The sequence below is a fragment of the Daktulosphaira vitifoliae genome, unplaced genomic scaffold (assembly GCF_025091365.1).
Source record: "Daktulosphaira vitifoliae isolate Bord-2020 unplaced genomic scaffold, ASM2509136v1 Scaffold_5, whole genome shotgun sequence".
Taxonomy (NCBI): Eukaryota; Metazoa; Arthropoda; class Insecta; order Hemiptera; family Phylloxeridae; genus Daktulosphaira; species Daktulosphaira vitifoliae.
Window position 1 is genome coordinate 24,315,700 of NW_026099576.1, and position 18,601 is coordinate 24,334,300.

The 18,601-nt window shown below is 24.1% G+C and overlaps 1 protein-coding gene and 1 long non-coding RNA gene across 3 annotated transcripts; one reads left to right on the forward strand and one right to left on the reverse strand.

Annotated features, from left to right (window-relative positions):
- On the forward strand, positions 1-4,085 carry LOC126906810 (uncharacterized). The gene is made up of 3 exons (XR_007704350.1): positions 1-200; positions 3,395-3,497; positions 3,874-4,085. It is a non-coding gene; the product is annotated as an uncharacterized LOC126906810 (long non-coding RNA).
- Positions 3,864-12,073, reverse strand: LOC126906809 (protein takeout-like). 2 transcript variants are annotated; one of them, XM_050687677.1, is made up of 5 exons: positions 11,793-12,073; positions 8,222-8,465; positions 7,985-8,118; positions 7,744-7,896; positions 3,864-5,231 (listed from the first exon to the last, which is right to left on the reverse strand). In XM_050687677.1, the coding sequence occupies exons 1-5, from the start codon at positions 11,887-11,889 to the stop codon at positions 5,077-5,079; spliced, it is 783 nt and encodes a 260-aa protein (XP_050543634.1). In that variant the 5' UTR covers positions 11,890-12,073; the 3' UTR covers positions 3,864-5,076. The 2 variants fall into 2 exon arrangements, with proteins under 2 accessions (XP_050543634.1, XP_050543635.1); XM_050687678.1 differs by lacking the exon at positions 11,793-12,073 and adding an exon at positions 8,831-8,930.
- Between the last annotated feature and the right edge of the window lie 6,528 nt (positions 12,074-18,601).

Genomic DNA, 18,601 nt, shown 5'->3' on the forward strand with positions numbered 1-18,601 from the left:
GTAAAGGTTTCTGTATCTCTAGTCATTTTACTTTTTGCGTTCGTCTCCAATTCAGCGTTTTACATTTCAAGTTAATTTTTTTTTATTTCAAATAATTACATTTTTAAAATTTTATAATTTAGCTGTGTAGTCTACAAACATTTACTGTTGGGATTCTTTTTGTATTGTACTTTATTATTATTATAACACCATATTATGAAGTGAGTATTGTAACTATCTGAACACGCAAAAAACACGTGTTATAAAAGTTAATTTTTTATAGCCATATTGTTTTAATTATAAGGTTACGTTAATCACAAAACATTTTTTTTATGTTATTCTTTTCGTAATTTTTTTAATTAAATCTTTTCAGTAAATTATGATGAATCAATCTTTGAGGTTATAATGTAAATACTTATTTTCTCAATCAATGATTTTGTTATTATTTTTGTTTTTTCCGCCAATAATAAAATCATTATCACTCCCCAGCTTTCTTCTAAAGTTATTTTTTTTAAGAACGTTTAGTGAGTGAAATAGAATCTTCCAAAATATCGTAACTACTTTTTTGTAATCTATATCAACTAAGTACTGCATTTTTGGACATAATTTATGCTATTTAATACAAATGATATTGGAGGATTTCAATTAACTAATATTAATATTTTTATTTAAATATTAGGTTGGTGGTAATTTAATTAATTTTCCTTAGTACAAAAAAAATAGTTCTATCCCCTTTCTTTCTCCTTAAAATTACATAAACTTGAGTGAAAATGTATATGATAAACTGGTCTACAAATAAGTAAATCACTGGTTGAAATTTTTTTTCAATTATTATTATAAAAGATGAGTATTTTAACATGTAGACAAGAGAATAACAGTTCAAAAATGCTTAGAGATATAAATTAACAGACCCGTCTCCATCCTTTATTCTCAAATGTTATTAACTTTTGAAATGCTGGTTCAAAAAATTGTTATTTAACAATCATTTCCTTAAATATATTTTTTAGTGTTCTAACTAATTCAAATGTTTTATTGGCTAAAAAATAAAATTAATTTTTTCCTTTGTTAGTTAATACATTTCTACTTAATAATTTTAAAGTTGGTACAATTTTAAGGGGAAAAATAAAAAAGTGATAAAACTATATTTTTTATGATATTAAAGGTTAAATGAGTAGGGCACTAATAACTTGTGAAAATTAAAATATATACTTTTAAGAATTTTTGAGACATAATTAGCAGTTTAACTAGTATTTAACCTGTTAGATAGTAGATAAAATACAAAAAATAAAAACAATTTTATAGGACTTTGTTAGTTATTGAATCTGCTGTTTCAAAGCGTTATTATTATGGAACTTCAGTGTATAACTTAGTCAATCCTTATCATTTAATCAACTAGATTAGTCATTTATTTTAATTTGAGTTACACACTGAATCATTCAAGCTCAAATTGTAATTATAAAGATAATTCAATATTTATTATTATTACATATAATATAGAGTTAAATTTCCACGGTTATTCACAATAAATTTTCCTTTATGGTTAATACTATTACACATTTAACTCAATTTTTTTAAAAATTCACTTCACTCTGATGCAGCATTAAGTTATTGTCGATGTTTTTGATTCTCATAAACGTTAATAATAAATTTTTATCTATTGGAATTTTAATTCACTTCCCAGCTTCCTACTAAATCTTAATTAGTAAGGACGTTTAGTAAGTGGTAAATTAAGCTATTTAAGTTCAAAAACTTATTATTTTTTATATTAAGTATTGTGTTTTAAATACAAGATATTTTACATATTAAGGGTATAAGCTCCTTTATTTATTTATTTTTTTAAGAACTAAAATTTTTTGGTCTAAAATGCAAACATTTTTATTAAATGTGTTTGTATTTGAAACATGTATTTAGTGTCTTAAAGTCAACCCTGCGTGCTGATCTAATTTTATGTTTTTTTTCAATCACTTCAATATAAATATAAACTTAACTTGATTTTAATTGTGTAACAAGGTAAATAAATTATTTCTTTTGTATTTTACTACTCTGATGTAATCTTCAGGCTCCCTTATCCGAAAGAGCCCTAATTTTTTTTTTTTTTTTATGAAGAACATTCCATGATATTATATTAATTCTTCAATCACGAGATAACATAAAAAATTTCAAGGAAAACACTTGTGTTTTAATATCTTACATATATTTGACATTTAATACTATGATGAAAATCTAGGCTCCCTCTTCCGAGAGAACCCATATTTAAAAATGTGGAATTTACCATTTTCTGAGTATAAAAAGTGAAAAGTAATTATTATGATGACCTAAACAGGCTCCCTCTACTGATTAACTTGATAAAGGTTAACTGCAGAAAAATGCTGTAATGACTGAAATCTCATATGTAGATATATGAACTTTTAATAAAATAGAATATTGTTAAAACTACAGTTATTTACTCAGGTTGGTACTTAGATTATTATCATTGTTGAAGCAGACTATGTGCTAGTAGTAATGAAACCAATTTTAACATGCCAGTAATGAAGAAAAATTAATTAATTTATTATTTATGTATTAATGGAAATTTAATTAACTTAGTTGATTTATCTAAGATATTTTAAAGTAAATACATGTATTTAATGAGGTATAATACATATATTAAACGCGTATGATATATATTTTATAAAAAAAATATTGAGATTTCTATGATTGCATAATAATTGAATCCATCATTTGAGAAGTAGCAATAAGTAGAAAGTTTATTATTTATAGAACATAAAAACAATTTATTTAAGCTATTGCAATAGGTACAAAATAATATATATAATTTCAAATATTAATTCTCAATATTATATTGATAAAAATAAATACATTTTTCCTACTTGAACACAAAATTACTTTGAAAATAATTTATTTCATAGAAAAACATGAGTTTTATCATCTTGTGTACATTTTTTCTTTTCTTAAAATTATATTCTTACTAATTTTTTCTAATTTTAAGTATAATGTAAAATTGTATGTTTTCCTTATTTTTTACTTATTGTTGGAACAGTTACCACTAGCGCTTTTAGTTTAAGATAAATACCACTTTAATATGACTAACACATTGAACATAGTATCGATTGTCAACCTTAACGGATAACATTGATTAAAATTGATCACTCCCCAGCTTCCTACTTTAATTATTTTAGTTAGGACGTTTAGTGAGTGGTATATTAATTTCTAAATATCGTAACTACTTATTTAAACATGCTATAAATAAGTACTGCAATTTTAGATACATACAAATTAGTATGTTAAATTATTTAATAATTAATTTATAGAATAAGAGATTGAAGTGAATAGGTGGATTATCAAATATATTTTCAATACATATCAAACAATTCCATTCAATAGAAAATAGCTTAAAATCTTTACTTAATTTTAGGATTTTAATTGAATGGTTAAATCATCATCTGTTACTTTGGTTTTTTGTCAAATAAATGGCTATTTAACTTATACAAATGGATAACAAAATTATCTTATTGGAGGTATATTTTATTTTATTAATTTGTAAGTATTTTAAGTATGTACAATTATTCAATTTTATTTTTACCTTGACACTATTTAATTTATTTGAAGTATATGTTAAGTTAATTATTAAATCATTTTTAAATTTGAAAACTCAAAAATAGACTAACCCGACCATTTTTACATTCTTTAAATTATTATATACAATAATTGTTAGTTTATTTCAACATTCTCTCTTTTATTAAAGAGCCATATCAAAATAAGATCTAACCTTATATGAGAGTTGTGAAATCTTGATGAATCTTAAAATTAATTTTTTAATATAAAATATTCTGAATAATATTCATCTTAATTAATTTGAATTATATTATTAATTTATTGATCTATTATTTTTAGTTGATCTAAACTGAATGTGAAATTGAAGAATAATTTATTGTCTTGTGTTTGGCCACCATCATATATACTCATCATAACAGTTAAAAGACAGCAGAAACACATATTGGTGTTGACAAAAGAAAATCTTTACAAATAGTTGCAATCATTTTCTCTTTAATATTTAGCATCTTTTATAATTTTATTTAATAAATATTGTTTAAGTATTTATAAAATCACATTTTATTATTTATTTTTCCTATAATAGCTATCAAAATCTATTTGTGAATATATAGAGAGCAAAGTTATCTGCTTTATTATTACCATGTTAAGTATTACAATGTAAATAGCTCTTGAATTCCCTTTTATTATGAATATTTTAGTATGCCTAATGCTTAAAAATAAGAATTCCAGACATAAATTCAATTCTAAAAACTTATTTGTTAATATATTTATATAAATATTGTAAAACATAAATTTATAAAACTATAGATACAATATGAATAGGAATTTATTAAAACATAATATTTCTTTAGACGTGTTTATATTTTAACATTAGGGAATTTTCATAAGAGATCTGACATAGAAAACAGAATCCCAATACTTAGGCAATTTAGATTTTTGAATATTGCAGGCTTAACAATTATAAAGAAAAAAAGTTCCTGCTTGGTGTGGTCAATCATTGATTTAACAATTTAAAAAACCCGAATTGTAACTAACTTCAAATATTGTTAAGTTAATGAGGAACATCATGGTTGGTTTTTCTAAACTATGCAGTAAAGTGAAATCTTAATGAGATATAATGGTTTAACTTGTACGTTTTACTGAATTGGTATTAAAAAACAAATAACTTCGTTTTATTTTATTTAATTTGAAAAATAAACTATAAATAGATTTGTCATTAAAAAATTTAGTTAAACAAAAAAATCCTTATTAATTACACAATAAAATAAACGTATTTACAACTAAACATACCGGGACACTTCATATTTCTATCAAGATTTTTTTTTTGAATTTGAATGTGTAAAAAATAACATCCAATATTAGGAACAACTTATTAATAATTATTAAACAAAAACGGAAATCTCAAGACATATAAATAGCAAAACAGTTTACGCTAAAGCATCATTCGATAGACTTGTTGTTTTCATTAATTAATAAGCTGTATTATCTATTAATTAAAAATTGTTCTATTAGTGCTAATTGAGGAATTTTTATGAATATTATTTAACTTGTAGGAAATATAAAATCGTATGGAACTAATTCTGAAACGGATCCAAGAGTATTTTTCATAACTGTACCTAGAGCGTTTCCAATTGTTGGTCCAAATTCTTTTAATAAATCTTTCCAATTTTCATTTAAAAATAAGTTCATGTTGTCTCCTAAAAAATAAAGGTTTGTATTTTAATTTACAGTATGCAGAAATATTTTAACATTGCTGAATTAAAAATTAGAACAAGTTTAAAGAAAATAAACAGTTTAGATATAGATGTCTAGGATTTTCCTGAGATAAAATTACGTATGACAATAAAATCCCGGAAAGTCTGGTAAAAAAAAATAGATCTATTAAAAATAGTGTTAAATGGTCAAAAATAACAAAAGTATTATTTATCTACGATCCATATTTTTTATATAAATATTAATAATAATAATAATGATTTTAATTACAAATTAATTTTATTCTATCTATAAGGTCGAATCTCAAAAATCACATTTTAAAAACATACAGAATGTTCAGTAAGTAAAGAAACGGGTAAATTGTTACAATGAGAACAATTTACCTGTTTCCTTATTTACTGAACATTATTGTATATTAGATTTCTCAAAAACGACAAAAAAATTTTGATTTAACTTTAGTAGGTACTTTCTAATGATCGAATTTAAAAAGCATCAACCTTGAATGTTAGAATGTATTTAATTTGATTTTTTTGCGTCAACAATATTGTATAGTATTTGGTATTTTTTTTAATCCTAATCAATGCCATACAATGGCGTCGATATCAAATGTTAAATGTATTGCAAAATATAAAAATTTTTACTAAGATACCACCACCCACAAATTTTTGTCATTTTTTGTTTAAATATATATTTATTGTCTTATCATATACCACATATCTTATATAATATATAAGATGTGTTGCGGTTGCAATAAATAATATCTGATACGACGGTAATATATGTATATAGGGATCACTAAATTAATGTATATTAAATAGTAATTTAGTCGAAAGAATCACATTAACTAAAAAGACCCTATGATCAGGCACGTCTTTAAAATTTTTTTCAGATAGCGTAAGAAGATTTTCCTATAACTTTATAATAATGATTATTTTTTATGACTTTTTTTACTTAAAATGCATAGGCGAAAAATGGGAGAACCTTATTCTTTCCAAACATTTATTAAACTCATCGATTTTGAATCACCTTTTGAACAATTGTTAAAAATATATCTGTGATTTATATTGAAAAGGATTTGTCAAATAAAAAAAACCCAGCACAGGGGGTCGCGGCACAGTGGTGACGTGACATATTTGGATCAAGTATAATGATATCTGACAGTGATTAAAATCACTATCATAAAAAACGCTTCGATGCAAATCTTTAGATAGTGTTTAATTTTAAAAAATAGGTGGATTATTCCAAAAGCAACATGATCTGCTAGTTCGTTATTAATATCCTGATTCAGATAAAGTATATCGAATGAAAGAGGGATTATTAAAAAATATTATTTCTCATAAAAAAATTATATTGATCAATACACTTTTCAATATGTTATAGCATTATAAAGTTAAAAATAAAAAAATAAAATCGAGAATTTTCAAACAATAATAGCATTTGGTAGCCAATTTCACCCTGAAGACAAAATAAAGTACGAAATTTTTTTTTACCATAATAAAGTATATTACATTAGTTTTAATTTAATATATATAGAAAAGTGTCAGACTTTCAGGAAACACTTTCAAAATTTAAGTTGAAAAAGTCAATTTTTTGTGAAAAAGTTGTCATTTTGAATCCCCCCCTGTAAGCAGGTAAAAAGTCAGATTTATAAAAAAAATATACCAAATGATAGGTAATGACATCATGCATAAAAAAAAAAAAGAAATGTATTAATATGTTGATTTTTAAAAAAGTTATGGCAGTTTTTAGTAAAAAAAATTGAAAAAATTTCGAAAAATAGCCATTTTTAAATTTGTAATTTTTTCGGAGGTTTCCCCCATTTACGGGGAACGAGGGAATTTTTTTCAATTTTTGAGGGTAATGTCTTCGACTAGATACGATTTGTGATCTTTTGACGTATCATTGAAAGAAATCGGTTCGGTGAGAGCTGAGAAAAAGTGGTAACAGACACAAAAAAAAAAAATAACACATCTTAGTAAAACCAATACCTTCTCAGCTTCGCATCGAAGCTAAAATTATTGTATTTATAAGTTTTAAAAAAATAAATATTTTATATTATGAATTTGTGTTGTGTTGTTTATTTATAAGAAAGGAAGCATAGTATATAAAGGTAGACTTAATAAATGTAATTTATTGTAATATAAGAAAAATCTTGGAAAGGCTACTTGCGGTGTGGTGAGTCCTTACACCCCCACGGGTCTACTTGTATTATATGATATTATTTTGAAATGTTAAACATTTTTAATTTATAATTAATATACAACACTTTCATGGGCATCCATTAGGGATGGGCAAGTGTGGGTTTCTCTTGTTTTTTTCCGGAAGTATACTTTTAAAAAATGTTTGATGACTAAAAAAAAAATAGCGTTTATGAATACTATTAGTATTGTGATACAGATAAAATATAATAATGGCATAAAATTATTGTAATTATGATAGTTTCAGTAAGTACTTTTTATTTGTTAATACAATATATAACTATTAATGGTTATTTACCTAATAGTTTGTCTCCATTAAATAAATTTTCTAATTTTAATACCATTCCAGTAGCATTGAACCGTAAATCACTCTTTGTAATAACTGTATAATCTCTGTTGTTTGCTTTTTTTTCTAATTTATAGTCGTACTCGTACGAGAATGTTACTCCAGCTGCACACGTATCAAATAATGTAAGTTTTAAATATATTTGTTTGTTATATTAAACTATTAAATGTTACAAAAATGCAATTATACTTACTGACTGTGATGTTGGCATTACCATCTCCTTTGATGGGTAGTATAAGAACTTGTCCTTCAACTGAGTAAAGTCCAAGAAACATACACCGGTCAAGTTCAAAGTTCCAAATGACGTGCTTCTTCTTTTCATCGACACTACAGTGTTACAATTTTCGAATAATTAGTGCAATAAATTTTTGGTCGGTTAATTATGCATAATTAACCAAATAATAATGATTTAAATATTATATATACTAACTTTGCTTTAACGAATTTTGTATTTTTAAGTCCATGCAACTCGCAGTTTTTGCACCTCATGGTAAGCCCTACTTGCTTAGTACCCTGTTGAATTGTCATTTCTGGTATGATTAACGGATCCAACTTTGGTATTCTATATTTAGGGTCTCCCTGTACTATTCGGCTAATAACTGCAGATCCTTTGCGCACAACGCACTCGTTTAGACTGGGATCATCTCTAAGGCAGCCTTTACCAATGTAAGTAGCTGTAACAATATTGCCAGTAAACGTTTAATTTAAATTAACTACATTGATATCTAAAATAGAAAATATTGAACTTAAAACAAAATGTTTTTTATTTAGGTTAGTTAGATTAATTAAATCCAATAATGTTTTACACTTGACATAAATATAATTTTCAATTACACATACAAATAATATGAAGATAACAAATATAACAATAATTGACAAATAATTATAATTCAAAAGTAAAGTATAAATTTATATGCAAATCTATGCTTTAAATATCAACAGAATTTATTGATATTCATAATTTCATCATCAGACAGTACAGCGGTCAAGTGCAACGACGTTAAAATTCAAATGAATCAATAAACTATTATTTTCTAACTTAGTAAAAGTTTGCACCGTTGATACTGAGATAAACGTGTCAATGTCATCATTATTAACATTTGTGATAGTATGGAATAGTTATGCGATTTATAGAATTGTGAAAAGAAATTATTTGTTGTTTTTATGTAGTTTCGTGTCTTGATATGCCTTCTGCCACTTGTGTAAAATCCGAAGGTTAACGTACTGTGTTACAAATATTATAAAAACGGCTGATCCTCCGGCACTTTTACCCATATGTTAAATAATCACAATTCACATTATCAATTATAATTAATTATTTTTATAAACAATTTCAAAATTTTTAACCTGATACGTACGTATGTATTCATATATTATTATGAATAATGTAACCATAGAAATTATTATTAATATTAGTCAGGTATTTAGACTTACGTCGAAACTTAAATAAACAAAATTTTTAATTTATTTTAACAAGAATAGTTTTTTAATAAAACTACTAAAATTGTAGTAGGTTATAATTTCCTAAATGTTACTTAATTTATCAAATCTTTGTTACTTACTGAAAAAAAAAAATACTGAATTTGAAGTACTTAACTAGTATAAATTATCAATTGAATATATTATTAAAAATTTTAATTGCGTAAGTAATTATTAAATATCGTACTCAAAACTTAGAATGAAACACCGCAAGTTTTTTTTTTTTATTATTCGTTTACATACAACACTAAAATAACAATAGCTTGAGTGAATTAGGTACTATCAGGGGTATTTATTCTAGATATGACACTGACCTAGCGTTAAAACAAAAAGGCTCTCCGAAAAATGTTTAATCTAACTTAAATGTTCCTATTACCAAAAATAATGACCAGCACCAGACTCCATGAATAGTATGTCATTCCGTAATTTTTTGTCCTATATCATTGATGAATAGGCTCTAATGTTTTGTAGCATTAAGTATGTTTTATTTAATTTATCTATTGTCAATTAAGCTCATAGATGAATCCATAGTTTGTCCTTAGATGAGTTAAGAAGGTTCAATTATATTGGCAACATTGAAAAAAAATACGGACGACAAATTTTTTATTGTTAACTCATCATATTTTTGTTACTGGAAAAAAATATTTGTGTGATTGATAAATATTTTATATTAATAAAATATTTGTTGGTTTTACTAAGATTTTTATTTTAAATATAAATAAATAAATTTATTAGATCATAAATGAATTGCCTAAAATTAAAAATATATGTTTTAAGCTGAATTTCTGGTAAATAATAATATAAATATTTATTTGGGTATTTATGATTTAAAAGTGAAAGGAGATTATGAATGAATTACCATTTTAGGAAACAATGAATTATTACACACAAAAAAATATTAGAATTGTTTTAACTACAACTAATGATGTTAGATATCACGGGTCAGGTTGAGCCTTTTTAAATTTTTGTGAATTACACCGGACCATTGAATTGAATACATTATGTTGAACATTGATACATTTTAAAATAAGAAGTGTAAAAATTTATAATAAAAATATCGAGCTCGTGATTTAAATTCTTACGAGTTGAGATTAATTTGAATCTAAGTTTATCTATATCAATATTTTTTAAATGAGATAGCGCTAGACACATTGATACTATTACTAGTATTAACCCTGTAAACATAATTAAAATCAAGACTCAACTAGCTAGTTGAATATCTACATGTAGTTGGGTATGACTACAACCACACGTAGTGTTAAAATAGTTAACCATTTTTTGCGTGTATACTTGACACAATACTATATATTTTATAATTTAAACCGATAGAATTATTTGGTAGTATTAAAGTAGATACTAGCATGATAAAAACATCTAATATTTATTTCCTAATTTCATAATACAATACAATATTTAAAAACTATATTTTAGTAATTAATTCTTATTACTTATCTATGTTGAATAGTTATTGCTAACAAGGAAAATCAAGGTATTATTATTTTTTTTTAATTCTCATTTGTTGTTGATGACTGCGTGAGAAAATTAAGCATCTCAACAGTAACGCAACGTATGACTTAATATGAGAGTTATTAAAATTATATCCTTGTAGAGTTTTTAACCGTAAAAGTTTAATAAAAAAATTAAAAACATATAATAGTATAAAACCAAGACAAAAAAATGCTACTACGGTAATAAATAATATATGCTCATGCATTTTAATGTTCAATGAATAAAGTTTGATTAATTTATTGATAAGTTTGCTGGTCAAGGTTAAGTTAATTATCTTTTAATTCGATTTTCATATAACTTAAAGTTTATTAAGTAGTTATTTATAACTTAATATTGTATCATCATTTTTGTCAATGTAAAATAAATAACATTATCCAAAGCATAATATGCACCTAATAATAACTCATTTAGTTATTAATACTCATTAAAAAAAAATTAATCTTAAAAATTTAAGTGATTAAAGTAGGTGGACATTTATTAAGTATTTTATTTATTTATTTTTATTGATTATCTATTTACAACTTTAGCATGTTTGGTCATTATTTATTAATTCGATTGATAATTATAGATATTAGTTCAAGAACGGTTTGCATGCAATTGTAACTTAAAGTCAATTAGAATATTTCAATACACAGGGTAAACTCAGTCATCAGGGAATAACTAAACAAAGCCTTAGTAAGGATATGATGGTTAAAAAATTGCCTCTGTTGCCGTCGCAATAAAAGTGATTTAATTTTTTCCACAAATAATAAGAACTTTTTTTAAAAAATATATATGATCAAATTTGGGAGCCAAAAAAGTTTACTTCTGCTCTGAAATTATACCCGTAAATCGAGTTATGTAATTAAATAGAAAAAATTTATTTTCAACTAAAAATAATCATATTTAATTATAAAAGTCTTGAACTACTTTAGAGTTAGTTAAAAAAATTATCAAAATATTTTCTTTTTCATAAATTTTTAGTTAGTATGTTCAATGTATAAATAAATTATCATAAATTATTTACTACTTACGTAATGATAGAGCTGGTATTTTAGAACATTTAGCTAGTTTGGAATCATAGAAAAAATATGCTAAAAACAAACTTAAAGTTGTTATTTTACACAACATGATTATTTTAAATCACAAAAATGTTTATCAAAATGTTTTTTCCAAAGCTCGCAAATCTATAACTAATAAAATTTTATGAGTAATCAAAGGATAAAGAAATCTAATTAAAAATAAAGCTCTTTTCCAGATGGTGGCAATTTTGTAAATGAAATAATTTTACCATTGATTCTTTTCTATAGGTGTTGATGCCACTACTGATAAATATTGTAACCATAAAAAAGTATATTATTTTCTTGTCGACCTTGTCCAATATAATTGTAAGGCTCAAACTAGTCTTTGTGCTAACACGCTTCATAAATGCGAATCACACGTGTGAAATTATGTATTTTGCTGGCTTAAGTCAGCAAAAGGAATGATATCCTCAATAAAAATCTTACTTTGGGAAAGCATTAAGTTCTACACCTTCTTTTCCAAAATAAATCCACCTATCAAGTGATATAGACATTCTGGGTAAATTTGTTCATTTTTTAGTTCATAAACTTTATTCTTACTTTTATGAGTAAATTGCTCCTTTATTTGTATTGCTTAACATTTGGCCAGAAACTGGCTAAGTACTGGTTCAGTACTCATTTAGAAATCACGTGAGAGATGAGAAAGAGAACTCGGAAGAATAGAAAAATTGTTCGCATCACCTCGCAGGATTCAATTGAAACATTATTTGTTGTATGGCTTGTTAAAAAAATGATCAATTTTTAATCGATACAATTAAAGGAGCAATTCTGCTCATGAAAGTAGGATTGAAATTTATTAACTAAATAAAAAAAAGTAAACTTGGCTACAATGTAGATATCACTACTTTGATAAGAGGAATTTTTTGGAGGCAAGAGCTTAAAACTTTTTCACTATTAGGTTCTTGTTTAGGATTTATTTTGATGATAAAAAACTAGGAAAACACTCTTTTCTAGCGTACTATACGAAGGTATCGGTAATATATATTACCAGTATCTAATTACATATGTTTAAGCAATAAACTATTAGGTCATTCCAAATCAAATGAAAAAGTAAATGCATTCAAAAAACGTCTTGTTAGTTGTTATTTACTTTCCTGGCTACATACTATTTTAAATTTATTCATAATTAGATCACATTTATGGATTAAATATGAAATATATAACAATAGTAAACATTGTTGTTGTTAAGTGGTAGTTCTTTATTTTATTGAGAGATATTTATAAGACTAAAATTGTTGCTAAAACTATACTAAGAAAAATTAAAGAATAATCAATAATTTAAATCTATTTAATGATTAATAGAATAAATGGTATTGATATAATGGTATGAGTGCAAGAGAACTATATATCGAAAATTTGACATTATAATATAAATTAGTATTATTTATTATTCTCTATCTAAATATGACACCAAATTTTATTAAAGTTAACCTGAACTGAATATAAATAATAAAAACAAAGTAATACTCAGTGTAACACTCTTATAGAAGGTCGTAACTTTAAAGCCGATTATATCGAAACGACTTTTTTCGAGATACAGCTTTCTTGTACTTACAGTCCGAAATAAATAATCTTATATGATTAAGGGGTCTTATTCACATATAATAAGGATCACCTTTAAGGCCATAGTTGTATATTCAATCTATATCTAGGGAACTAAAATCATTAAAATTGCATTAGTATTTACAAATTTTTTTATGTACTTTTTGTTTGATATATAAAATATACGCTGACCAATTTATCTCCGATGTCGTTACAATGATAACCATAACTATCATACATTTAAAAGTTTGAAAAATTAATTCAATAAATAACAAAATATCAAGAAAGCAATTTATAAAAAAAAAATTATTGAAAATAAATAATTCATTCTTACATTAAGCATTAATGCGATTATGATTTTTAAATTAATTCAATGAAATATTTACAAATGTGATAAATTATTCAAAATATAATATTTGAAAATAAGTTACACATTGATATTTAATGGTTATATAATTTGGAATAAATTTCCTTCTACAATATTTTCTGTAAAAAAAAAATCTATTAAAAATGAGTTATGCAAATTAATATATTATTTTGAACAAATCAGCTTTTGAAACAAATCAACCTGTATTTTATACAAAGATACACTAAGTTAGTAATACATGCAGTGTTTTTTTATTAATAACAACATACTAGATGGGATAGTTACTTTATTTAACCTTGTACTATTTTATAAACACTTAAATAATTTTATAACAAAGTGAAAATAAGTAAAAAAAAATTATTACAATTAATAAATTTGTTATACTAACTAATAATTTGTAACGTTAATAGCATATAATTATGATTAAACTAACAATTAAAATTAGGTGTTTTATTTTACAAATAATTTATTGTATGATTAGTTCTATATATACAATCTCAGTACGGTTACTTCTATAAGAGTTCACATGGCTTTTAAATCAATTAATTAAATTAAGCAACGGAGTAACTAAATTTACGTGACCTAAAATGTTGGTATGCTGAAATATCAATAACAATTTATTTTTAGATAATTACAATATTTTAATAATGATAAGATATTATAGATCTATTTACTAATAATATTTTTTACTTTTATGGACATGATTTGGTTTTTGGCAACGTTGTTAAAATAGAGAAAATGAAGAAAAATAAATATATGCGTATATTTTTATATGTATTTTTTCTAAGTGAAAATGTTTCATAACTACATAATTTAAGTTGTCAAAAACAAAAAAAATTAATTTTAAAAGAAGGATAGTACAGGAATTTTATATTTTATTTCCTGTTTTATTTAAACTTAAACAATAAAAGATCTTTGATTTAATTAATTCATAAAAACATACATGTCTAAACCTTTAAACAAGTTTTTGTAAGATTCATGTAAAATAGGTTTATAAATTAATCAGATGGTTATAAAATTTATTTTAAATTAATTAATTAAAAGTCATATTTATGCTTAATTTAAACTTTATAATAATAGAAAAATCAATATGTCATGTTTTAAACGGATCAGCATAATAATATTTTTATTAACAATGTATTTTTTATTACAATCGACAAAAAACATAGTTTTATGTTGTACCTTATTCAAAAATAATAGAATACTTGTTATAATATAAGGCTGCATTTTTATCTTAATTTTTATTTAAACAACCTATTCCAAACTTATTATGTACATTTTCCATATATTTTATTGAATTATACCAAAAGTCACACAATATTTTGTTATAAAATCTTAAAAATGGCTTGTGCCTCGACACAAGTGGTTCAAATGACTTCGTAAATAATTTTTTTAAAGTATACTAAATAATGAAATGTCCCAAGGAAAATTTTAAATATCATTCTACTGCATCTTATCAATCCCCCCCCCCCTTGAAGGGCTTTCAACAGGAGATCATCCTATACAGGAGGATTTATACTACTATATTTTTATCACTATGCGATTAAGGAGCTACTTCATAATCGAAAAAAACTAATAAATTGGAGAGGGACGTAATGTATATCCTCCACTCTAAAAAATATTTCGATAAAATAATAAATATTTTTTATATAAATTTTTAAAGGAGCAAATTTAAAACTACTAAGCAAGATAGTTCCCCATGTTCCCTTTTATTTACGCCAATAGATAAACTCCAGATTATATTAATAAGATAATTAACAGTTTTTATCTTTATAAAATCACTTTTTACTACGAAAACGAAAAATATTATAGTTGCCATTTATTTTGGTGTACAATTACTAAAAACTTTTCTTAGTTTTATGTAAAAATATTTTTTTTTAAGTACTTTTATGTAGAAGTCAACGTTAAAAAATAAATTAATCACATTATTAAGAAAAAATTGTTTAATAAATATTTCAACTGAAATATATTTTAAAGTGAAAAATAATAATAAATAATTAAGAATAAAACAATAAATTGTATTTCAAAATAGTATTTATTGGAAATATTCAATTAATTGACAAACATTTGATAAATTTCAAATAAAAAAAAAAATAATGTTGAAAAGAGAAATTTATTGAGTCTTAATGATTATGTTAATCACACCTGAATAGGCCTTCAAAATCGATAGGCTTTGGGTACTATTCCCTTCTGGATCCTCTTAATCAGGGATTGCTTTTATCTAACCATTTTTCGATTTTTTTGTACCTTTAATTTAGTTCATAACCATAAAAAATATATAAAATAAATGACGAAATAGCTTACGGAGAAAATATGTTAATTACGTTAACGCTTGTGTAACTCGCATTGATGAAGAATGGTATACATTTGTTAGCCGTTTACAACACTCTCAAAACCCATTAATTAAATATTTCACATCACACTACACCATACATTATACAAAAAAGTGATTATAGTTATTAATTTTGTTGTTATTTTTAATAAAATAGTAAAAAAAGCTATTAAAAATTGTTGTCAACAACAAGAAGTTGTCAACTAATAATTGTTGAAGAAAAAACATATTTAAAGCAAAAAGTAAAATAATAATTTTAGTTCAATGTTATTACTTATTTACTTTTGTTCGAATTCACTCGTAAAAACTGTTCAGATTGAATTTTTAAACCTTTGAATGAGCAATATGTTTACTAATTGATACAAATTTGATGAGTCCAGAATGTCCATTGAGCTAAGGAGCGAATAACCCTCCAAATGATCGCCTCTGTCAGTAACCAACAAATTTTGAAAAATTATATTATTGCTAATATAATTGCTTTATAAAAAACCATAGTTACGTCCTCAATACTAGTTTTCAATATGTAATATATACCAAAAAATCACAGAGTAACAGTCTTAAAAACATTAAGTAATATATCCCAAAAATTATATACTATATAATTATTATTCATAAGCCTAGTAATTTTATTTGTTAAAGCGTTTACTACTCTTTAGGTTTGAAAAACTAGAAATTGATTAATATTCACAATTTTAGTGTATTTATAATATTTATTTCAATAATTCTCATTAATATAATATTAATACTCTATAGAACAATATAATACAATCAATCATATTTCAAATATTATTTATGTTTTTATCAATAATACATTTTTTTATTTAAACATATTTTTTAGCCTATTTAATTATTCCTCTTGGGCATAGCTGGTTACTATTTGATGATCGCAATCGGAAAAGGATGATAAAGGGTATTAAATAGTAGAATTTCGAACACGGATTGTAATTAATTATACCTGTTAAAGTTAATAAGTAAACACTATTAAAGTTACTGAAAATAGGAATAGAACTGACGGATCTAAATTTTCAAACATAATTGGTAATAATAAATATTACAAACACCGCTAGAAAATAAAGTCAGGATTTGAGATTCTTAATAAAAAAAAAAAAAAGAAATACTTACAATGATTTATCCTACAATAGCGGTGCATTCTGGATGTTAATGATCAGCTGGTGAATTTAACTTGCGACCACTGATCATTAATGCCAAAAATGATTATTGTTAATTAAGACGGGGATGCAATTATTTTAATCGTGTTAATTAAAATAGATAAAATTTGTATGTGAAGTTTTTTACTTTAATATAAATTGGTTGCTATTCAACTATGTTATATATATTATCCACTGCATTATTTTTTGGTGTATTCGACAATTTGACAGAAAATATTAAATTTAAATTACAAAATAAATATTTTTTAAATATTTAAGGTGGATGACTGTGTTCAAACAAATGTAGCGTAATATGTAATGTTATACGACCGATGTAGTTAAATTGATCGTATTTTTAATACATCTAGAAATTACAATTCCTGTACTGTTTTCTTGGGTTGAACTGTATAAAACAAAGTAGTTTTTGTACATTTGTCATAACTTATTGACAATATTCTCAATTATTTTCGTTTACAATTTCAATTAATTAATTGTAATCATGATGATAATTAATTTAAATTTCCAATTTGTAGATAGAACCCTTATCTTAAGGAAGTGAAAATAACTTTTAAATAAATATTAGCCTATTAGTTGCCAACCGTAAAAATGTTTATATTCATAAAAGCTTTTTATTCATATTTTACTAAAATAACATTTACATGTATGTGTAATTTAATAAAAATAGTGAATTAGGTAAATAATTGCTAATTACAATGCTAAATAAAAATTAAACATTTATCATACTATTACGATAGCACAATCATTAAACCTCCAGTTAATTATCAAAACTTTCAGTTTGATTATTTACTCTATTAAGGGTAAATAGCCAAACTGAAGGTTGAAATTATAAGATTTTGTATTCCAAAATCATCTTTCCATAAAGTTTTTAATTAGAAAATGAGTTTAGAGGCAGTTATGAACGAGCTGACCTCTCAAAAACGAGAAATCGGTTAATCAATTAAAAATAATTACCATATTTTAGTGAAACTCAATAATAAATAAATTAGATTTTGATCTACTTAAATAATTGTAATGTTTACAGAGATATGAAGGTTGTTGGTATTATACGACAGACAGTATTGTACTGTTCTCTTTCTTTTATATTAGTCCATGTATTTTTTTATTATTATAAATTAAATTTCGTAAATAACGTAATTTTTATCGAAAAATGTTTCGTTGCTATCACAATGTCTTCAATTGATGCCGAATGTAGAAAATGCCTATTAATTTTGATATTAAGGCAAAACGGTCTCTATTAAATGAAGTTTTCGATTCGAGCTGCAGAAAAATATTTAAGGAACACATGCTTTGTGACGTGTCTCTTCATGGAAAATGGCTCGGCACAAAAGCCGTTTTGCCCCCCCCCCCCCGA

Excerpts from the sequence above, each read along its gene's own strand:
- LOC126906809 (XM_050687677.1), bottom strand. The coding sequence starts at position 11,889 with ATGTTGTGTAAAATAACAACTTTAAGTTTGTTTTTAGCATATTTTTTC. Across the intron at positions 7,897-7,984 it reads TAATGCCAACATCACAGTCA|CTGGAGTAACATTCTCGTAC; the intron begins GTAAGTATAATT and ends ATACGTGTGCAG. Across the intron at positions 5,232-7,743 it reads TAATGGAGACAAACTATTAG|GAGACAACATGAACTTATTT; the intron begins GTAAATAACCAT and ends TTTATTTTTTAG.